Raw genomic sequence first — 25,148 nt, 5'->3', positions numbered from 1 at the left:
TTTATTTGGCTATTTGTGTCAGTTCTTTGTCTATTTTGTTAAATATAACGAATTACTTTCTTTCTTTTGAGTTATCAGTTTCCTCTGGACCTGTTCCTGAAAGTCACACTGATGAGCTCCAGCTGATCGGTGTCCTTATATGGGTGTCTAGCTTCCTTAGCGGGCCATTCCATTTGTTCACCCAGGGAGGGGGAAATTTAGTTTTTAGTTTAATTTCTTTCATTTGTAGATTTAGTGACATACTGACCAGTATTCGTTAGGGTTTTGTGTGTTTAATTACCCCTTAGTGTGTTAATGGTCTGATCAGCCATTATCTAAGTTCCCCTCATGTCTTGTTCGGTCAGTTTGTGCTTGAGTCGTTCTGTTACTACTTGTGTTGTTTTTTGTTATGTTGATTTAAGCATGGGCCCAATTTGTTATTTTTGGATTATTTTTTTTTCTTTTTCAACGTCTCTCTGGCTGGTTTATGCATAACCTTCACTGAGTTTTTTAATTGGTAAACACGTTTTGTCAAACACTGCTGAAAATTTTTGAGCAGTTTCTACAACGAATTATTTGATAATCATGAGAGTAAAATTGTATATTGAGCTTTAAAACTGTAATGTGAAATGTTTTTTGAAAGTAGTAATCTTGAAGGTTTACAGCATGCTATAATAACTTGTTCTGTTTGTTTTGGCAGTTTGCCTGTTAGGACGGGGCAGTATTGGGTAGAATTTCTCAGTAAAATAATGACCCTGTTTCATCAACATCGTTAGTTAACATATTAGGTAATGATGATACATTAGCCAGTAATGTATCATACAGAGGGAGAATATGTTATGGGTTATTTTATATTACTTAATTAGATTACTGAAACACTTATATTACTTAAACAAAACTTTTGAAGAATATGTCTGATAAGTGCTTATTTTGAATGGATTTGAGTTGTTCTCCATTAAAGGATGTTCTGATAATGGGCTAACATATTTTGAGAAAATAGATAAATTTATAGTGATAATGAAGCATAGTTTCGTTAATTAACTTGGGAAAATAATTATAGAAATTAAAATATTATTGTGTCAGCCATTTTCAGAGCATTAATTTAATGGAGCATGAATGTTTTAAGAAATGTTTTGAAGAATCTGTTCTTGATTAAAGTTATCACTAATCAGTAAAAGTACACAGGCGGGATTATAATGATTTTTCTAAACTTGATTTTGATTTTTTGATTTACAAACATTTAAAACGATTTTGAATAACACTTTAAATTCGACGACAAGTAAAAGCCTAGGTAAAATTGATATATTTTGAAAATGTTTGGGTTTGTTAAGGCATACATTGACATTATAATTTCTCCAGGTCTAACTCTTTTGAATTTTGTTTAAGGAATGCATGTAGAATGATTTAGACAAACAACCAGTAAGATCTAGTTTGTTCTATAAAAGTCATTTAAACTGGACTGTTTAATTCACATCGTTATTCATTTTGGTGGTAAATGTAAGCTTTACAACTACATTTTTAAGTTTTTGTGTTTGTTTTGTTTCGTTTGTTTAATCCTATTTTTACAAGATTGGTTTAAGAAAAGATCTACATTTGTTTGATATTCTGGCAAAACGTTACTTTGGAAACATGTCTTTTGAAGCAAATGATTACAGGGTTTTGTTGTTTTCCATCGGTTAGGAGCTATAGTATATTATAATAGACACGTAAATTGAGGGGATCACATCCACCATTTGATGAACAGAACTGGACAGAGTAGGAGATAAGGTTTCACGTGATGTGTTGCTCATGGTTTTACACACAGACTGGCCTGGAGTTCCGAGCTCCAAGTGGGACTCTGGACTCTGTCACACAAGCTGTCGTTAGAGGAGGAGTGCGGCTGCTTGGAGGAGCGGTTTCACACTTTTTCGACGATAGCACCCACAGAGTCACGAGTGGTGGAGGATTCACTCGGACACGGAGTGACTTGAAGATGTTTGTGTTGAATACACAAAATGAATGATGCTTTTGGACAAATCTGATCTCTGTTTTGTCTTTCAGTTTTGCAGCCGGGTGCCCTGGGGATGTGGTCTCATTCAAAATCTGCGTTCTTTGATAAAAGGATTAAAATAATTTCCCTGGATGGAAGATAACAAAACAAATTTATTTTTTAGGTGAAACCATCGTTTGATTATGCGGACAGTAATGAAGATGATATTAAAGAATGTTGTAATTGTGTTTCTGATGCTAATGAAACTTATGTTGAAAACAAAATGTCTGTTTAATAACTTGTGACAGGTCGCTTCACAAGATTTACTTTCCTCACGAGGAGATTTCACTTTCTTTTTGAAACTCACGGTTATATTGGCATAATAATCCAATTTTCAGTGAGCAACGGACGCTAAGGTGGAAACTTGAGGTTTCCGACCGAAGAAGATCAGGCTGCAAGAGGATCATCATTAACTTTTTATTGCGTGTTTTTCGTTCGTTGTGAACACTGAAAAGGACTTTCATTTCGTTTTTTGCGCGCATTTTTTGAACATTTCCTGACGAAGACTTCGTATTTTTTGAGAGACTGTCGATGGACATTTGAAAAAAAAAAAAAAAAAAAAAAAACAGAAAACGACGAGCAGCAGATTGTAATTTTGTGGTGAATGTTGTCTTTTAAGTTGCAGAGCATTTCTTCCTGATTTTCTATGTATGTCCCAGCTTTATGTTTTATTTTTGTTTTACACTTTGGGTTTTTGTTTGTCCTGTGTTTTGGTAGGATTGTGATGATTTTGTTTTATGATTTTACACTTTTAAGGATAAGTCTTTCTACACCTTGGGTTTTGTTTCAAAGGGGGATTGTATGTAATTAGGGTACGTCACTCTTTTGTCTTTTTATTTTTTTGGTTTTTTTTCGTTATGTATTACATAGTTTTGCTTCTGTATTAGAAGGCTTACTCAATTTTTATTGAGGTCTTTTGAAAAAGACCTCAAAAGGGGGATTGCTAAGGAAAATGATTATTTAATGCTAAAAATGCACTTAATCTTATGACATGTGTGGGGGGATGGTCAGCGCTTTGTTTGGAGCGGTTTTCTGTGGAGCATGGGGGGGCTCACGGTGGCAGGCATTCGGACAGGGCAGGGCCCTTTTGCCTCCCCCACACACAGAGCAATAGGGTTGCATTCCGATGGAGCAGAGGAGACTTCTTGGCGCCTCTCGGCCCGGGTCGGATGGAGATGGGCACGAAGTGATCCGCCTTTGCTTAGATAAAAAACAGACACCTTTGCTATAAATCAGGAAGTCACAACTTTCTTTGGGGGCCTGAGGGAGTTCTAATTGGTCGAAGAGCAGAACGCCTTCTTTGCATATATTAAATAGGGAAACGCCTCTTTGGTTAAAATTTCAGGGCAGCACCGGAGAGGGGCTGAGAGGTTTTTTTTCATCTTTTCCTCCACGTGGGCGCCTTTGTCTGTCTTATGTGTTTCGTGTTGTCTGTTTCGTGTAGTCTGTATAAAATGTATAACTCTGTTCCTCTGCAGCTTTGTTGTCGATTGCTTTGTATGAGATTAAACGCTGTATTTCTGTGACGTCATCGTGCCTTGCCGTCTCCTTGCCAGCGTGATGTCATCCGCTCGCGACCCGGCTAACAGGAGGAGAGGAGAGCCATGCTTTTTCCAAAATTAAGCTAACCAGATAACTTTCCTTCCTTAACAGGTGCCTTATTTTTTATTGTATTTTTTTAAAGGATTTCTTGGGCTCTGGTGGCCTTTACTTCACAGTAGATTGACATGAAAGCAGGTCGTGAGAGAGGGAGAAGATATTCAGGAAAAGTCAAACGGCCGGGACTTGAAACCGTGAAGGCCAAGTCAAAGACTGAGGCCTCCGAACACGAGTTGTGCGCTCTACCCCGGTGCCACTGCCAATGTGTCTTTCTGCTCAAACTTTTGCCCAGCAGTCTCTCAGTCTAAGTGCTATGGCAACAGTTTGCATAGGTTCAAACAGAGCACTTTGAAATACAGTCATTAGTAATTTTAGAAAGAACAAATGCATGTAAAATAGACACAAATTATAGGAAAATGCGTGATTATTTGTTCAGGTAGGTGCAGACTTTCAAATTGCAAAACACTTTTCAATAAAAGTTGGTGATGACAGAGCAAAAGAAGTAGATTAGGCTAATATGAGGCTAGCAAGATGAAGCTAATGTTCATATAGTCCATTATGTGTACACTGGGAGAAACATTTAAGTTGTGATTGAATTTTAGGCTTTCAACTCTAATCATTCTGCTGCTCACTGCCTCAATATCGTCACATTGCAGTCAGCAAAGCCATAGCAGCGCAACACCAGTCCAGGTAGAACCGTATCTGCATGCCCGTGGCATGCTATGTATTATAGTAGTGTTCTATAAATAATAAAAGTTCTGAAATTCACCGCGATAAACTCAAAAATATTCCTGTAAACACAAAAGCTAATGATGTTCTAGAACTGTTTTGTTTTCACTGGTATCTTATGGTGGATCTTATAATCTCTGGCCTTTTTTTTATTTTTCCAACAGTTTGCTACTGCCCTGAGTTGAGAATAATGGGTTGGAAATATTAATGAGCTATGAGTTTACATCAAACTTGCAACTTATTGGCCAAAACCAATAACAAAAGCATGTAAATACAAAATTAATCCCAGTGTGTTAGTCAGCGGTGAGTTTCCGCCACACTACAAAACAACTCAGCATTCAGCTTGTTTTCATTTTAGTTTGAAAACAAGCTGAATTCAAAATACAACGTTTACCATTTTAAGACTTCAAATTACTATTTAAAGAAGGACTTCAACTAGTATATTTTGCAACAAACAAAAATTTTCTCAGAAACTGGTGTATATCTTTTTCTCCATTTCTGCTTTAGAGACTTGTGCCTACTTTTTTCATAATGCCTGACATTTTTCTAGTGGAGTTAAAACAGCTACATCATTCTGCCATAAAATGCCACAATGTGCATGAAAAATGTACAAATGCCCCTTAATATAATGTACAAAGACAAGGGGTAACAAAAACAAAGGATACCATGATGGAAAAAATAATCTGTTATGGATTACAAAATAGAGAATAAATAAAACAATGAGCTACAGAGATAGCTGCATATTACATCTTGCATCCTACGTCTGGCAATGGCAACATTTGGATGCTCAAAGCTTAAGGCTGAATCTTTCAGAAAGGGGTTTGGGACCTATTTGGCAGTCCTATTAATCCTGTGATACAGCCGCGACCTGTGTAGGATCTTTCATGAGAGCTGTATAGGCTCTAGCTCCCATCCAATCCTGACCAGAATAAAGAGGGTATGGAACATGACTGAATAAATAAATCTCACAAATTAGGCAGGTTTATGTTACTCCAGCTGTTAGTCTAGAGAGAAAATCAACAATCAACTGAGAAACCAGCTGGAAACTCCATGTGCGCCATGGTCTGTGTGTTTTAATATATTTACATTTAGAGTTGGGTTGTTTTCTTTAAGGTCACGTTTTGTTGATATCTACTTGTTTAAGCGTATTCTTTTTTTCTAATTTCTTTTGTTTTCTTTAGTAGTTCACACTTCCTCCATTTTGGTATTTGGTTGTTTTTTGTTTATTTTAATCCCTGATTATTGTATTCTTTTTATAAAAGGGGCATTGTTTTCTTCACATGAAGTTTTATTTTCCTCAACCTTGTTCATTGTTGTTTTATATTGTTGTACATCTTTTCAGATTTACTTTTTGTTTTGAAAATTTAAATAAGTTAGCTTTTTTTTCTCCATCTAGTTAGCCCAGAATTCTTCGTCCGCCAACCATAATATTTCAGTGTTTTTTTTTAACTACAATTACTCATTGTTTCTGTGATTTCTTGGGGTGAAGAACTCACTAGGTTTGTGTTTTGAAAAGCACTAGTACTTGACTTGTGCCACTATTGATGAAACAAAACATTGTGTTAACTCTAGTTCCCGAAGCAGAGACAGGACGAGTTTCTGGGACAAAAGTCTGTGATGTCATGGGGACCTTTTAAACCAGCAAAGAAGATGCCCCGACCTTCTAAGCTGACCTGTGCTTGCTATGCATTGCTGTGTACAAACACACACATTTGGCCACCTAAATTAACTTATGCTATTACGACTCAAGGGGGATTTAGACAATTTGATAATAAATGTCCCTTGCTTTTAAAATAGTACAGTTGCTGCCACTATGTTTTCTTTTAATTTTACCATAAATATTTATAGCAAAATAAATTCTTGTTCACAGCAGCCAAAGCACTGGGGAACAGTACTTGTAATATCTGACACATAACTTTGGCTCACTAGGGCCAAGTTCTCAGTGATGAAATAATCTAAAGAGTGTTGGCCACTTGTGCTTCTGGGAAATACAATGAATTGCAGTAGGCTTGTTTTTTATTTATTCAAGTTTTTCTTTTTTTTTTTTTTCTTTATGCATAGAAAGTGAAAATGTGATTGCTTTGATATTTAGCTTGTTTTCTTTATAATCATGCCATGTTTTTGCAGGTTGCTTTGTGACCCTTTTTAATACAGCTCTGTCTCAACAAAACTATAGCACGATAAAATTCTGGTGAATATCTTACATGAATCAGTAATAGAATTTAAAAATACAGAAGTTTCTTAAGAAGACCTTTATTCTGCTTACTCTTCTACTAAGGCAATAGTCTCCCATGCAAGCAACAGCTGATTCATCCTTCTGAAACACTGACACAAAATGCAGAATAAACATAAATGTTAGACGCACAAATGATAACCTGCCCCTGAGTTTCACAATTTTTCAATCTGTTTCACTCTTACAAAAGAAAAAAAAATAGAAAATAACTTCTAAATAATACATGTTCTGTATTCTATTATTGTACCAATTTCAGCTGAGCACTGTTGGTGTCCAACAGAGCTAATGATGCATTACACCCTGGAAAGATGAGAAAGATGGAGCTCCAGCGGCTCATGAAAATGTTGAATTGTTTTCATGTGCTGAAAAAAATATATTCTGCAAGTAGAAAATAGTAGCATGAACACAGAATGTGTGAAGACAGCAGAGAAAACAGGAAGGTTGGCTGCAATGTTTTGATGCGCCAGGTGGGGAGTCATTATTGTTTACATGATGAATTACAACTTAATAATCTTCCCTCTGAAACAATAAAGGTCATTGCAGTTACCATAAAACCAGCAGGACATTGACTTTTCAAGTGGTAACTAGAGCAAATGTACGTCTCTCTACATACAGTAACTTTAAAGGATTTTATCTTTGTATATTCTTGGATTTTGTTTGGCAAAGTAGTTGAAGAAACCATATATAAAAACTTTTTGTATATACAAAAAAATATCTACCTTGTCAGGCAAAACGTTCATTCAACATCTGAACTACCAAGATAAGTATTACCCAGCATTTAGAGCTCCCTTGCTCTAACTTAGACCAAGAACCCTCATACTTAATTTACATAACAGATTATTTCATTGCAAAGTTGGTAGAACTGGGAAGTTTCTGCATGCAACATATTTAATTTCACATCAAGAACAAGGATCCAAAGAGGTACAGAACAATGTCAATTCAGTCTCAGAGAAAAGCACACTTGCACACAGCACATTAGGTCTGTTTCACAGGACAACCCATTACCACCCTTTGAAGTGTGTGAGCTGCTAATGGCTTTAGATCCCATTCAGGGAAAGCCTGTGTTCCGTCTGGCCATTAGGTAGCTGACTCAGTCTGCTGACTAAACAAAACATGTTCTTTGCCCTTTGGGTGTTCTCCTTATGCTACTGCTTAGGAGACAAAAGTATATATATTTAACAGTTTTGGGTTCTTTGAAGTTCATGATTAATATGGACTAAATTAACAACTTTTTGAGAAGCTCCAACTTAGATAATCCTTTCAGTCAGTGCTTCTGTGCTGGCACTACATTCAAGCAATAAGTAAAAGAGGCCAAACTCTGATATGTTTGTCCATATGCATCCCATATCTGACATGTTATGGCAGTTTGAATTGCCCCATTCCAATCTTTCACAAAAACATTAGCCAATTTGAGCCACGTATCCAATAGTTTTGAAATCGTTGATAGCTTCTATTCCACTTTTACATCATTGATGTGAGACAGGCATACATCATAATTCTGCACCAGAAAAAGTCAGACTCAAGAAATCTGGAGGTAACCAATCTCTTAAAATGAAGTCTGTGCCAGTGAAGTGCAATCCCACATCACAATTCCATCATTCCTGGTTCTGACTACACAGTCAGGCTTCTCTACAGAAGTTGCAGTCAGTACTCCACAAAAGGTCTTTTTTGGGTAATTTTTTATTTTTTTATTTATTTGTCTGGTTGTAGTGTATTTTTGCTTTGGTTTGGTCACTTTTTGAGGTATCTCTGATCAAAGATTTTCTTTCATCACACACAATTTATATTTGACCAAAATATGGGACCCCACATTGGGCTTTAAGAGCATCACTTTACACTGTATCCCCCAGAGTACATTTCCTTTGCCTCTAATTTCACTGTTGATCGAAGTGAAGGCTTGTATCTGACTAAAAAGGCATCTGACTAAAAGGCAATTTGACTGCAGTTCCAAAGTGCATGTCAACTATACTTTCCATTTTACACAAACATTTTGGAGGATGGTGAATAATAAAACAACTTTATATATCCTTGTGCCAACAAGACAAGTTTACACTTAGATTTCTGAAAAACATGGATTTGATAGGGCACTCTCTGAGTGGATATATCTTCAAATCACATCACAAATGTATTTGGTCTTCTATATACTATTCACTAAACTCTCTGCTCATCCCAGTCACAGATTAAAGAGCTAAAACAGATCTGGGATCAACCTCACTCTAATCTGTGCATGTTGACCATCATTATTTCATTTGTAGCTAAATGAAATACTTGAAGACACAAAGGCCATATATCAAGCAATGAATTCAATACTTATACAGACTGTGTATATGGGTACTAATAATTATGAAAGCACATCATGAAATTCAATAGCAGGCCTTTATTATACTTCTGTTTAATTGAGGAATTAATGAAATTCCAAATCAATCAGCTAAGCAGCTGAAGGATTGACCTAACTGAACACACTGCTGATAACTTTAATATTTCTGAAATGACTGACAATGGCTCTGTATTGAGCTTATTGTTAATAAACTCACACAGTTTGATGTCATATTTTAAGTAAATTTCACATCTCCCCACAAAGGTCAGGATTAATGAAAATACTCCTGAAGAGTACATGAACAAACTGCATTATAGCAATGAGAAAATGGAAAAAAAAAAAAACTGGGAACTTACATAAAGACTCAATCTCTTTATTTTGTGAAACCAAAATCTTACCAAAACAAACCATTCCAGATTTAGCTGAAGAACATGTTGGTGCTGTTTTAACATTCTGGCTTAGTTATTTTTTATTTTTTTTAAGATATTGTCTCAGTTTCTTCAAACTTATATTTAACCTGCCTCTAAGAATTTTAGAGGCATGAGTATCTGTATCTACTGGAGAGTTCTGAATCTTCAAAACTTTTAAGAACATTTTCAAAGTTTAGTGGTTTCTCATTGAATGTAATCAAATAACACATACGTGTAGTTGATAAAGCTGCTTGTTGAAAGATTAAGTCAAAACATGCATAGCTATTTTAAGGAAAAAGTGACTACTCATAATGCCCACTTTGTTTATTTCAAATGAAATAATTTCCTGATATTGCAAAAAAACAGAATTTTTCTAATCCTGTGGTATATATTTTGCCAAACAAAAATACAGGAATTTGACATATGACTAGAAGAGCACCTTAGATTACAAGTAGAGTTTTTGTTTGTATTTGAGAGTTAATTTTATTATTAAGGCTGAACAATATTAGAAACTGTTGTGTCTACTAAGAGAATTTTTACAAAATCGATAAAGCTCAACATATGTTGGATTAAATATCAGACGTCTGATTAGTATTTTTAGTTTTATCATTTTTTTTATTTTTTACAACTCAATAGAAGAGAAATTAAGAACTGGCATTAAGCATTTGCATGTTTAAACTCTTAAAATGACCAACAAAAACGTCAAGGAAATGCAGAGGGGGTGTTCTGTCTTGCTCTGCCTATGTAGAGTACAAGTGGATGTCGATCATTGTGTCAAAAAAATTTAAGATGAATACAAATTTAACCGAGTGACTACATAAATAGAGATATGACTTAAACAAGCTCATCAGCAAAGACATACAAAACAAAAAAAAAATATGATATACAAGTAAAGAAACTAAGAGAGCTGCACAGAGGTAAAATATAGAAGACGGTAGATAAAAGAAAGTATAAAAGGAAGCAGTGACCCCTGTCAGACAAATCTCAGCTCAGAGTGTAACAGCAACTTGAACCTGAGCTAATGGACCACACTCACATGTACCTTCAACTCTTTTTCCCCCTCCATCTTGAACACACACAAAGTTACATTTTAGATTACACAAAAACCCACTAACATATAATGGGAACAAGACAAAACACACAATCTTTCTCTTTTCTACAGACAAAAATATATGTGACATTTATCAAGTGTTCTGTTGAGCAAGTTATTAAAGCTGAGCCCAAAATAGTAATTCATGAAAACATGACATTAGATATGTGATGCTGGTTTAAAATATTTCTCAATATTTAGATTTTTTTTATTACATTGTCAGAATATGAACTATGTAATATGATGTTCTTCAAATAGACAGAGTTCAATCAATTTATCATTATTGTTGCTGTAGGAAGACTAAGGATGAAAAATAATTTATTACTTACTTATTCAGAGATTATTTGGGCAAACTCCTGTCAATACTGCACCACTGTAGAAAAGCTTGTCAGTCTTTCTGCTTAGTTTAGTTTTTTAAACAGTCTTACAAAAATACTCTTTAAATATGCAAAGAATCTCATTAGAATTTCAAGGAAATCTCAGCCCGTTCCGCATTTTGTTATGCTCTATACTACTTCTAAAAGTATTGAGAATTGTTGTCTCCATTAAAAGAAAATGACACCTAAGCAAAAATCGGGGAAAGGGTACAAAATTAAGAGCAACACTGTGGTCTCCTATATTCAGAAAATAAAGCTTGGAACTCTTGGTAGCCTCCTGAGATCTGGTCATCCAACGACACTGAGTTATTGTGGAAGAAAGATCTAGGCCAGAGAGGTGACCAAAAACCCAACAGTCACAAAGGCAAACTCCATCGTTCTCTTGTGGACACAGAAAAACCATGCATAACATGAACCCTTGCAAACTCCACCAATTAGCCCTTATAGCGGAGTGGCTGGACAAAGCCTCTCCTCAACAAGATGCAAGGCCATCCACTTTATTTGTGGTAAGAAATTAAATGGACACTGTCAGATCAGTGAACCTCAAGGCAACTTTTTGCTTTGAGGCCCCAGCATCATGTCTAGAGAAAACAGACACAGCGCATTACCTGACTAATAATAATAATAATAATAATAATAAGCCTTGGCTGCTGGTGGTGGTCAGAGGGTCTGGTTGTGCTGATCATGGTAACCTCACTTCTGTCTAACTGCTCATGACAGCTGTTGCTACAATGTAGTTCACCACAATCAGTGTGTGAAAGACTGAATGCAGCTTAAAGCATTTTGGTCTCCTCTGGACTGGATAAACCGCTATAAAAGAACAGGCCATTTACCTACACTTACATCTACATAAACTCACTAAAAAAACTTAAAATGGAAGAGAACTGATGTAGCCCATCACTCTTCATTGAACTAGAGAGGATATCTATAGAAGAATTTGAGAAAATATTCCAAAACAGGTCTGCAAAGATTTTAAAGATTTACCCACTCCAGGTCAGAAAGCTTTTGGCATAAAAACATTGAATATCTTTGCAAAAAGTTATGTTTGTCATTTTGAGATACTGTGGATAAATCTGGAAGATTATAAAAAGTGGACAGGCACCAAAACATTCTAGTTGTAATTTCATCAATTATGTTTTTTTGCATGGTAGAGCGGTTGCCTTGCAGCAAAAAGGTCCTGGGTTCGATTCCAGGCCCGGTCTCTCTAAATTCTCCCTAGGGGTGAGTATGTGTGTGCATGGTTGTGTGTCCTGTCTGTCTCCGTGTTGCCTTGCAACAGACTGGCGACCTGTCCAGAGTGAACCCCACCTCGCGCCCGGAACGTTAGCTTGAGATAGGCACCAGCACCCTTCCCGACCCCTCTAAGGGACAAGGGTGTACAGAAAATGGATGAATGGATAGAAGTTTTTGCACTTGTGAAAACAATTTAAACAGAACAAATGCTATATAATATAATACCTTTTGATGCATCACACTACATATTTCAATGGTGTGGAAAATTTGTCCTACCCAAAAGAAATACTGAGTTAGGGTTAAGAATGAGAACTGATGGGTGAAATATGATCCAGCCTTAAAGTAGCTTCTCCACTGAAACAGAGATACAGTCATACACTTGTTTTCTCTCTCTCGCCTTACTGCTCCTCAGAGTCACAGGAGTATACAGCTCTGTTTTTCAAGTGCCCCAACTGGCTACCTTTCCATTCTATGTCTGAACTCTTCCTCTAAGTCTAAAAAGAAAAAGCAAGAGTGTTTCTTCTGTGGAAGTGGACCAAAGATTAATTCATTTAATCTTGGCCTGTAAATAAGGTATTCACGTGCCTTAGAAAAACAAATTGAATGTAAAGGCTGAAAGAAATAACATTTGTCTTCACTTGAGCACAATGCCCTTTTTCACTGCACTTTTCCACGAGTTGGAAATGAGATATCCGACATACAGTATGGCCAATATAGACCCATACAAACACACAGGCCAACAAACCTACTCTTTCACATACACACCTTTAAACTATACTAATTGTACATTGTTTTATAAGGACAAAGTAATGCAAAGTAAAAGACAGACCAAAAAAAAAAGGTTTGTCTACAGGATGTTGGTATATCTACAGTATTTGCGTGAGTGATGCCAAGACTGGTGAACAGATGTTATGCTTTGGATTTTAAAGTGTAATCCCTAGATTTATTACCCATCAGGCAAAAGTTCACATGGTTAATGTTGCTGGATATAGGTTAAACATGAAAAAGGAGAGATGGAATATATTGCAGGCTAAGTGCTCAGGGTAATTTGCAATTAATTCAATGGCAACTTTAAATGGGGGGTGGGGCAGTAGGAAGGGTCCTTTCTTCCAACTCCCAACACTCATTAAATTTATTAAAGACATCAATTTATTTAAGGTTGGGTGGTAAAAGCACCAATATAAGCAGATATGTCCAGACCTCTTCCTCTCACTCCTCAAGCCAGCCATGTGATGTAAACTAACTTGTTTTTGGATATCTTAATGCTAGTGGAACAAGTCTAAAATACGTCACTTGGGAAGAAGTCAGGAGTCATCTTTACGACGAGAATAAACAAATTCATATGACTGCTTTTAAAGGAAGAGCAACTCTGAAACCCTGTAAATGGCTGAGATCCAGCACTTTCCCTGAGGATAAGCCCAACAATCTCCTAAATGTCAGCATTGATTGTAAACACATGGAGCAGCATGGTTAACAGATAGTGCCTAATGGTGCAAAGGTCCTGTTTTGAAAGCCATTTCTATTCCTCAGTGGATTTTCACCTGTAGTCCTATGTTTTCCCAAATGCATGTTAGGTTAATTATGACACTCGGTTCATTGAATGGGTGGCATGGTTGTGTTACCCTGCATTGTCCAGGATATATTTGCACTGGCATGATGACAAGCTGGGAAAGGCTCCAACTGGGACATGCTCCATCACCCTGCAACTCTCAAATGAATAAACCAGATATAAAAAAATGAATAAACTCATCTGCTTGTGGCTCAAACAGTGTAAAGAACCCACATTAAATTTCAGATGGTGATCAAATATATTTATATATTACTTACATTTTGTGCGAGTCTTCAGATCCCCGACTATTTGCCCTGATAATTTCCCTTACATTGATTACTTTAACTGAAAAATAGCTGAAGGTGAATAAGGTTGTTCATGGTAGTGAGGTTGTATTAGTAATTCAGCAGTAGGGACTTTTCAGACCCACATCTAGTTCTTTCAAGTATTTTTGCAGCATTTAGGTCCTAAATAGCAGTGTGACAAACAATGCTATCACAAAGCAAATTTAGTAAGTTGTTAAAATATAGCAAAGGTCACAAAACACTGTTAATTTCATTTATTTATTTAGGTATTATTTTGTCACCATGTCTTTAGTAAGCCATTTCATCTTAATATTTATTATTCTATATGTGCCAGTACATGCTCTTTACACTTTTGCATAATAAAATTAGTGAACGATGTATAAGTCAGCTATGCAGCATGAATAAATAATCAAGCTCTTAAAATGCTGCTCATTGAAAAAGACACAGCCGGTTCAGTCTTTCAATAATGCCATGGATGAACTCCCACAAATGCAACAAGGACTAAGCAAAGATCAGCACTGGAGGTGTCAAACCACATCTTTTTAATTTTACTGATAAATACCACCTTCTCTTCTAGTATTTCTTTTCTGTTCCCTCACTCTAAATCGGACATTTTGTCCAGTGAGGTGGACCAATTTTGATGACTGCTACTGAGAATAACTTCCACTAGAATAAACTTCTGATTCATATACATATGAAAAACACATACACTTGCACTGTCAAATACAGTCAAGCATGAAGAGAATACCTCTGGAGGTGGATAGTAACTACTTTAACATTCTAAAACTCTGTTTGCTGTTAGGTTTTTAATAAATAGATTTCACATCAGAAAGATTAAGCGATCCAAACAGGTGTGTGTCTGTGTGTGAGCATGACTAGGATAGAGAAAAAGAGAATATTATGTAATGTGTGTCCCTGTTTTTGTGGGAACAAAGTGTTATGTTACTGACATTGTTAGGAGAATAACACTGTATAAGTTGTCAGTGTACATTTGTCTCTATGTGTCCTTGTTTCAATAGGGGAAACGGTTGATAGGCTAGTAAAATTTATTTTCAAGAAAGACATTCCAATTTTTCAGGGAGAAATTCCTGCACTCACTCAAGTCTTACCAAATGCCAGAACTATTTCTTCCCTGTCATTGAAATGGAGTATGTTTATTATGATTTGTTACAAGCCTCTAAGAATGTTTGGACAACATTTGGGAAGCTGTTCTTGGTAATTATGAAAGCAGGACTTCTATGCCTGGTAAAATTAGAATTAGCTTTTTAGGATTCACTGTGATGGACTGGCAATCTATCCAGGGTGTACCCTGCATTTTGATCAACACTGCAGTGGATAACACACAGTGAAACATGTAGATGCACATATTCCAATCCCTGTGAATCAAATCGATTTAGAGATGACAAACAAGTGAACCACATTCTCTGATGTGTAGCATTTTGAACGGTTGACAATGGGATGCTGACAGCCATGGACTTCCCCCAACCTACTATCACCTAACTACACGCTCATTAAAAAAGTATGGACACTTGGTGGGTAAAAAAGATAATTTTCTTACACCACTAGAAGCTTGGAACAATTTTACTAATAATTAAGAAAAATATCCTTCTGTCTGTTTTTGGCTGCTTAATTTTTGCAGGGTCACAGAGGGGTTGGTGCTCATCACCAGTCAAAAGACAAGAGACAGGGTACACGCCGGACAAGTTGTCAGTCCATCAATTGGAGAAACAAAAACAAATCAAATAGACAAACAAAAAAAATCATGCACACACACTCAAACCCAACTTAAAACAACTACCGTAATTAACCAATCATACTTTGGATAATAGGATGGCACTGAAGAATCCTGAGAGGAAATCCATGCATGCAAACAGAGGGCACAAAGAACTCAGTCGCAATACAAATATGGGACCTTCTATCTACGAGGGAACAGTACCATCAAATGCTCCACTATCCACCCTGCATGACAAGAGATCTCGATTTTTTCAAAGTCAAGAGATTCTGAAATTTCAAAAAGGAATATTTACAATTTGATGTACAAGCAGGCCCATAACTCCCTCAGGAAAAATAGGATTTTTTTTTTTTCAGTTTATGAATATTTGTAATTATGAATGAGCCGCGGAGGCATGTGAGCCGACAGACTGAGCAGAGGAAAATTGATGAATAGAAAAGGCATGGGAGATGAGGATTAGATGTTGAGGAAGGAAAAGAATGATGACCAAAACACTTAGAACTCAGTGAAGTGAAGGAAAGGTAGTGAGACAGGTGAATCATTTAAGTACTTAAGGTTGAAGCAGATGATAAAAAGGCAACAGGACGTAACTGATTTTTTCGGGGGAGAAGGTCAAGGGAAAAAAGCAATAAGGCTGAAATTCTGTACTCTCATAACTGTTAAAAAGAAAAGTGCAAAAGAAGGCTGGATTTAAGAAAAAAGAAAAACTATTTAGCTTAGCCTGGTAAGACAAACATGGAGCTGCAATTAAATCCAGTACTTTTCCAATTTCTTTGGTTTACTTGGCTAAATGCATGGTGAAACATACACACACACACACACAAAACACAAGCAGGTGCTCACACACAAACAGCCAAACATAGCAACACACCAAGTGCAGAGCTACTCTAATCTGAGCCAAACCAGTCTGCTTCCTCCTGCCTTAATCCTATCATTATCACCCCCCAATGGGAGCATGTTAGAGACATGTTCAGTCACAAGACAATGATGTTGAAACAGGTTTTTCCAAACGGTTTGGTTAATGTATTAAATCCGCAAAATTTCAAATTCAATTTAGATCTTTTAACAAAATCCACATATTTATGACAGTGACTCAAATGGAAAACTGACATATACTGCAATCCAAAATATCTAAACCATGTTTATCTAAACCAAAGGTCTGTGTTGGCATTTTATATATGTTTTTCTGTTTGTGATAATCACGCCAACAAATTATAAGATGATTCAGTTTTCCTGCTACAGAAACTAAAAGCGATGTACTCATTTTACCCAGTCACCAGTAAACAAATTGACAAATTGGAGACAAGCGACAAGTGCTTTTTAGCAAATGCAACATAAACAACAATACGACAAGCAGTCCTGACTGATGCTTGTGTGAATGACTTGACAAGCTTAATGAGATGAGGACAGGCTAAGCTCATTCTGCATCAGACAGACTTTATGGGTAGCCAAGCCCATTTAGATTTAGTCACCCACAGTGTCACTAACATAACTTAAAGGTATAGCGTTATTTCTTTACATCCAAGAACAGTGTCTCTTATTTACACTTGTAGAAACTGAGAAGCAGTATCAAACAGAAAAAAAATATACCTGTTTAAAATAAACTTACTGGTCAATCTGCCCCATAAATGTGTAATATTATTTTTCATTATAGTGCAAGCAAAGATCAAGGGAATTGATGGGCATATCTCTCACTCTAATGAAAACAATCTTCAGCATTTTAAATTGATCATCATCTGAACTTTGAACTCACTAGTTTGTAGCACTATTAGGTAGATCAAAAGAAGTTCATGTTTTATTAACAAAAGATACATATGAACTAAAATGCAAATACAAAAGCTGTAAACATTTTTTACCTAAATTGCCATGTTGCATGATGTTGTGTGCTCGCTTTAAAACAAACAAAAAAAACCCCGGTACAATAGTGATTCAACAATTGCAACATAAACAAAGACTAAAATGTCCTTGTGTAATTGATCTGCAGGTAATACCCCTGAAAATTAATCATAATGCCAGGCACTTCTTGCTACGTTATCTCTGACTACTAAAGAAAGAAAGAAAAACACAACCCGTAGTTCAAAAAACACGTTTTATATTCACTTTTTTTTTTTTTTTTGTTCCACTTCGTCTTCTGTCACCGCACACAGCCCCACACACACGCGCAAATCGCTAGCAGCAGCGTCTCCCTCTTGTCGCCTGTCAGATGGAATGATTAATGATGCGCGACCCCGCAAACATCCATCCAGGACCGGAGAAACACTGGCGATCACCGGGGGAATCGGTCTCACTGAACCTTTCGGCAGAGTCTCTGTTCGCCAGACCTTAATCGAAGGAAGCACGGCTAATCTCAGTGAAGCAAAATATGACTGCTGCTATTATGGGTGACAGAAACGATCATGCAAGGTCCATCCGAAAATAACCAGAAAGTCAGTTTGTTATATATGGAGAACAGCTAAAAAAACTGAGAACTGTAAAATGAGTTTGAAACAGCGCGCGAGACAAAATAAAAAGTTAAAAAGCTGCTTTTTAATTATAATAAAAACAATATTTGCGTTCCGGTAGCCATGTGTTGTCCATCCACTTAACAATAATGATTTACACTTGGTGTGTAGACTGAAAACAAGCACACTAAAGATAGTGCTAAAGGGGGCCATTAGTATTCACTATCTTTTTTTTTTTTTTTTTTTTTTTAATGGAAGACAGAGCAATTTGAAACATTTATATTTCCTTTGAAACAAACCTGCATTTCTAAATTAACCTGTAAAATCAGCAAATAAAACAAGAGCTTAACTGTTTCCGGAACAGACTACGACTAAGTTGCGAAAAACAAAACACCACCGCTTAAATCTTGATATTTCCTTTAGTATCTCAGCCCCGACTACAACCCTCCCAAATCATACTGAAATCTCAATCGCCCAAACACATGTGTGCTAAAAATCTCTTGTTTAAATATTCTGGCGGGCAGCACGTGGAGATGTAAACTCTCGGGGTAACCCCTTCTTCCTGTCTCTTCCCTCGGTGCAGCCTGGCACCGTCCACCGCTGCCAGCACACAGAAAGCTCAGGTTTGCATCGGTGACACAATCTGATTTCCACCTATGCACAGCACCCCGGAACAAATCCAAACAGAGAAACACTCAACAACTTACGGGTTGTTGGTAGAGCTCCGTGAACACTGTTGACGTGGCAGAAAATCCACAAAACGAGGGGTAATAACAACGACGGTCTCTGGGCAGGACGCTGCCGGTGCATCTTCGTGGCCGGTGAGGTGCGCAGGCAAACGGGAGAGGGACCACGGAGCAGAGAGGCGAAGGCGCCAGTGAGATCCGTCAGCCTCGCTTTGCGACTGAGGACTGACAGAGAAGAGCCTGGCGCAAGTGCTCTCACTCTCCCGCTCTCTCTTTCTCTCTGTCTCTCACTGCCTCACGATGATGTAAGGCTCACACCGTCAAATAGGCTGGTCTTTACTTGCAAACCGAAAGCAATTATTCCAGCCGCGACTTCGCCTCCTTTTATTGCGACTCCCGACAGAAACAAAATGAGCGAGTTTTCTCTTATCCTTAAGAACGACTTAGTACGACTACAGTGTACAATGAAGGCTGTGGTAGTTCAAGAAGGCATGACAGTGCGCTGCTGAGCTGATCTCTCGACTCCTGCTCTCCGATGCGCTGTCCGTGGTGCTGAACTTATCCCACTCTTTCCGTATCTCTCTCTCTCTCTCTCGCTGTGTAACCCGAGTTCCAGTCTCTTGCTGCCAGACAGTGCCCTCCTCCCCCAACCCTTCTTTGTATGGAGGTGGTGTTATACCCCGAACTTGTACTTTCCCCTTAAGCCAAAACCCATCGAAATATGCACAGGAGTTGGAGACACCACACACGACTTAGAAATTCTCCATACTAGTCATTAAAAGTCATGTTACAACACCAAGCTCCAGCGTATTTTACTGGACCGTGTAAAAGATCAGAAAATGATTTAAATAAATAAAAATATGAGAAAAGTGTTTAGGCCTTTACATTTATCCCACTTCAGTCAATATTTCTAATGCCACATTTAGTTAATTACAGCTGAAAGGCTTCTGTGCCATGACTCCCCCAGGTTTTTACATCTACATTAAGAAATGTTTGACCACCCTGCTCTAATTGATCTGAACCATTCTATTGTGGCTTCAGTTCCAAGATTGAGGCTTCTGCTGTCCTTAAGATAAACCACAGCTCCAGTTTTATACCATTTAACATCTAATGTGTTCTCCCATCCCCCCCAACATTGCCATGTTTTCTGTTTTATCAATTTTCAAAGCAACTCTAGTCAGATTTCCTGTAACTGCTGAAGCTGCTCTATATTATGATGCTGCCGCCATCCCATATGGAGAGGGTGTACCCATTTGGATATGTGGTGCTATTTTACCACCAAACAATTCTGCATGAAAGCAAAGAAATTTAATTTTGGTCACATTTGAGTGGAGAACTTTCTTCCTTCTCTGCTATGCCCCCTCGATGGCTTCTGGCAAACTGAAAATTAGACTTCTCTGAGGGGTTTTTCCAACAGTTGGCCCTTTTTTTTAAGCTATTATTCCATAACGGTCTCCTTTTTTTGTTGAATGTAGAACTAATATTTGTGTTGATAGTTTCTCCCACTTGAGTTGTGGATTTCTTTAGCTTCACGAAAGGGTTCATGGGACTTTTAACTTACATATAAATACATATAGCATTAATAAAAAGAAACATGTTTAGAGGTTTGTAAATTAAGTCTCGAAAAACAGATATTCTCAGCTACTGGACAAATTAACATCCAGGAAAAAAAGCGACGTCCTGTCTTTGGTCAGAGCTATTCTAAAGAAAATGCCAGTCTTCTTATATAATTTGCCTCTCTTCTTCGTGGCCATTGTCATTTTCCCAACCTCCCCCTCCTCTTCTGTCTGTTGATTGCTTCCTCCACCCACTTCATTGTGCCATTTGCCGTTTTAGTGTTCTTTTTTTTCACAAGGACTGCAAATGGGTTTGTCAGTATGTCATGCATGGTAATTTACAGACATCGTTCAGCTTGTTTTTACAAAAAAAAACAAAAAAAAACAACAACAACAAAAAGATAGTGAATGGCCCCCACTGTAGATGATTTTTAACAAAAGAAAGTTGATGACAGCAGTGATGAATCTCCTGAGGAATCATGTTTTGTGAAGCATCATGTTCAAGTGAAGTGGGAGATTTTCCACAGTCAGCATCAAGCATGGCTGTGTGCGTCACTGCTGCAATCTGCCCACTGTGGGACAGAGAAAATAAAGTTCTGTTTTTATTTAACCTTGTCCTCTGCAGTATCATTTGAAATGTGACCTTTGACTCAAATCAACAATATGAAGAATCGCTGGCTGTACATGGGAGCAAGTTTAATCTTCAGATTTTCAGAATACCAAACAGGCCTAAAATTGTTTAGTATCACAGAAAGTAGTCGGACAGAACAAGCACTGCAGAAAATGACTGGGAAAATTGTCTGCACTCTGCATGGCACCACTTTCTAATCCTGGTCCTTAACCTCTCCCACACACCTGCACTGCATGTCTCACATCTCACATGCTATGAACTCAGCTGATTCAATTAAAAGGGGTAATTATAACGCTTCAGCAGGGCCCGATGAAAAGCTGACCTACTCATTTGAACCAGGTGGGCTAGAGAAAGGAACCATATAAAGCCTGCAGAGCAGATTGCCCTGAAAACTAGTGATAGGAGTTGCTGGGTTGAAGTGAATAGGGAATTTGTTGGGGAACAAAATTAGCTCTGAATTTGGTTTGTATTCTGAATATGTATGCCCTTTCAAATGAATCTAGAACTTCTTTTATTTTTAAGAAAAAATATAATTAAATCACACTCATAAATGAAATAAAGAGCCACATTTATGAAATTCAAGGAGAAGTTTCTAAATCTTTGGTAAAGATTTAGAAAAAAACCCAACTTTTTCATTGTTTAAACTACAGTATTTGCACCATGATGTTCTATGAACAAGAGAAGCACTAGCAGCAACAAAGTAACACTTCATAAAATACAGAAAGGCCATCAAAAGTTTAGAATACTCATTGCATTAGTTCAAAGATTCAGAATATAGTGATGAAATATTTCATAAAAAATGCTCATGGCTTTAATTCTGTGACAATATATCACATAAATGCAGTGCTTCACAAAAGTCTTACAAATAAGTTAGACAACATAGGTGATTTAATCAGTTATAACTCATGCACTATGTACAGTTAAAACGAATGCAAGAATAGTGAACAAAAGCAACTTTTGGAAAAAATGTATATTTCCAGTTTGACACAAACTGCAAAGGATAGGACACATATGAAAGAAGTTGCTTTTTTTTTGGTTGGACCAAAATCATACTTTTTAACCTAGATGAAGAAACAGTGGTGCCCAAAGTCTGTCCTCAAGGGCCGGCATCCTGCATGTTTTAGTTCTATCCCTGTTTTAATGCACCTGCATCCAATGATGGCTCATTAGAAGGCCTATGAAGAACATTGACATGCTGAAAATGTTGTTACTATCAGCAGGGAGAGAACTAAAACGTGCAGGATGCCGGCCCTTGAGGGCCGACTTTGGGCACCCTTTCCCTAGACTATGTGCAAAAAGGGGTTAAAAAAGTAGTGATTGGGGGAGGATAGAAAACAAACACACAACACTTTTAAGATTATTTATGTAAAAACAAATCAAAAAAACAAAAAGGGGCTGGAAAAAAAACTTACTTCATATCAGTTCCATGTTACAATTATGCACTAATTTCTTTTTGTGCTTCAGATACATTTTAAAAAAGACACTGAAGTTTGTGGTATTAACAATGGAATTGGGAAAAAGTCAAAACACATATTTTAGCAACAAACTGAACTAATCACTACAATTTGTAGTGATAGCTACAAATTGTACTATTTGTACTAGTGGACCCCGACCCGGGGTCTTTCTGCACGGAGTTTGCATGTTCTCTCTGTGCATGCGTGGGTTCTCTCTGGGCACTCCGGCTTCCTCCCACAGTCCAAAAACATGATTGTTAGGTAAATTGGTCTCTCTAAATTCTCCCTAGGTGTGAGGGCGTGTGTGTGTGTGTGCATGGTTGTTTGTCCTGTCTGTCTCTGTGTTGCCCTGCGACAGACTGGCGACCTGTCCAGGGTGTACCCCGCCTCTCGCCTGGAACATTAGCTGGAGATAGGCACCAGCAGCCCTCCCGACCCCACTAGGGACAAGGGTGTTAGAAAATGGATGGATGGATAGCCATTCCTTGACCTGCACATAGTGTTTCCAGTTACTTTTTAAGTGGCTTGCTCTGAAAACATTCCTGGCATGATATAAGGAATTCCAAAGCAAGCGATATCAAAGAAAACAAGGTTTCATTCAGTTTCACTGTTATTATAGTAAAGAAATAAAAACATGTTTTCGAGCACAAGCAAACTGCACAAACTTGAGTCTGGAATAAAGCATTGAAGAATAAGAGAGTAACTGCACTGGTAAACTTTTAGACAAAAGCAAGAAAGAAACAAAAGAAAGTGAAGAGAAACAAGATGAAGACATATTTCTTAAATTAATTAGGCATGACTTTTAGACAAAGGAGTAAGTATGAAATGCTTAGTTTTAGTGTCTTTACTTTTGTGACCTTATTTGTCACATAATACACCACCATAAAAAAATAAAATAAATTCTGTGTTTCATTACAATTTCTCTCCACAGCCCCCAAAAAGAAATATTGGGTTGGGGAAAAGGGTTGGGGCTTGCTTAGAATTTATCAGTGCTTTCTCATAAACATGTCGCTTCACTATGTTCATTTTAAAAAGGAAAAACTAAATTCTTGTGTAAGTGCCCTGCCCTGGTTTGCATTACCAAAAGTAATTTCAGACAACTATTTTGACTATAAAATGTTTTTTTGCAACATAAAGAATTGCTGTCACAATTTGGATTTTGTTTCTTAGAGAAAATTATTTGACTGGACATAATGAAGCACAGGTGGAACTAATTGCATTAAGGCTGGCTTCCATCCACTTAGTTCTGCCAATAATCGTTGCCAGTAAGCCACTAGCTAGAGTCACTGACCTGTCTGTTATTAAAATGATTGGTAACACCTGTGCAACATACGGCAAACTACGCATCCTGTAAAAAGCTCGTTTAGTAAGTTTCCCCAACACTTCTAACGTCACTGTAAGTCCGTGAAAAACACTCTAGGGTTATGTGATTTAAAACAAGGAAAAAGTTTGTGCACAACCATACCATACCAATAAACGCTTTTGATAAGCAGCCTACTTGGAACATGTTTCCTCTAGTACCATAAACATAACTTGAAAACGAAGTACAATGCACTAAATGCTTACCACGAAGGCTCAGTTGTCCGCGTTCAGGAGAGTCAAGAATACTCTTGTTTGTTTGTTTGTTTGTTTGAAAGGGATTTCCTTGTTTGGCATTCCTTCTAATCAGCGAAAAAAATGAGTTGCAAACTATGACGTAAATCTTCTGCATCGTTTCAAAATTGGTTTGGGAATGGCAGTGGAAAACGTGAACGAAGCCATTTAGTCCATGTTGGCCATGACTTCAAATATTGAATTAACATTGACTACCATCTCTTCTGGTTGAAAAGAAACGGTGAGCATTACCGCCACCTACTGGTATGGAGTTTGGCTAAAAATGTATCATAAATGCATTATGGATTATATTCTGTTAATCAATTTTGTCCTTAATTATTACCTAATTAAATTTGAATACTTTTACTTTTTGAATCTCCACGTAATATGTTTAATAAATTACATTTTTTATTTTTTATCTACATTCCTACAACATTAACCTTCTATTTCATATCTCCTACAAACTATTGCTATTGTTTCAAATTCTCCACAAAATTGACATTGTCCCGTATCATGTTTGCTTATTGTAAATAATGTACAATTGAATCCAGTCTGTCCAAATCTTATTGTTAGTAATTGCTCTTTTCTTCTGTTTCTCCTTCTCATCTCTCCCACTTTAACATTTTCCTTTCTTTCCTTCATTCCATTCTTTCTGCCACTTTTCCTTCAGTTCTTGTTTAATTATGCGTCTGATTTACTTGTGGTTACTGAAATTGGCTCTTCCTGTTGTTGCCATTTTTGCTCCTCTGTCCCGCTTCTCTCATTGCAGTGGAGGCTGATTGTTTACAGCGCAGGCAATGTCATACGTCACAACCAAACGTTAGTGATGGGGTAATATCTAAAACTTCAGAGTCCACGCCTCCAGCAAGTAATCATTTTTGCAATAGCCGAGGGTCCAGACCCCTGGAAAAAGCAAAGCCTAAGGGGCTTTTTTTTCTCTTTTTCTTTTTAACCAGACCGTGGTATTTGGGGATCAAATCTAAACATGTCACATAAGCAAAAGGTTTAATATATTGAGGGTGGAAACTCAGCAAAATGAAAAGCCACACGTACCATAGTCCACTAATTTAAAAAATGTACCCAAATGTATATTTATGCATAGGTTTTAATTGAACTACACCCATGTGTCAAATAAGTTAATCTATCTTTATCGCAAATAAATTAGAATATATAACCTATTTAAATCTTTGGTAATTGTTTCAAAT

At 37.1% G+C, this 25,148-nt stretch overlaps 1 protein-coding gene across 2 annotated transcripts in view; it reads right to left on the bottom strand.

The window, feature by feature from the left end:
* Positions 1–19,241, bottom strand: part of cntnap2a (contactin associated protein 2a) — a 294,552-nt gene extending 275,311 nt beyond the window's left edge. For both annotated transcript variants that reach the window (XM_032552191.1, XM_032552192.1), the window contains exon 1: positions 18,731–19,241. In XM_032552191.1, coding sequence (XP_032408082.1) covers positions 18,731–18,833 — 103 coding nt within the window. In that variant the 5' untranslated portion in view covers positions 18,834–19,241. The remainder of the gene's footprint in view (positions 1–18,730) is intronic.
* Between the last annotated feature and the right edge of the window lie 5,907 nt (positions 19,242–25,148).

This window comes from Xiphophorus hellerii, chromosome 21, assembly GCF_003331165.1.
Source record: "Xiphophorus hellerii strain 12219 chromosome 21, Xiphophorus_hellerii-4.1, whole genome shotgun sequence".
In the NCBI taxonomy this organism is placed as follows: Eukaryota; Metazoa; Chordata; class Actinopteri; order Cyprinodontiformes; family Poeciliidae; genus Xiphophorus; species Xiphophorus hellerii.
This window is presented reverse-complemented; position numbering and strand designations above follow the sequence as displayed.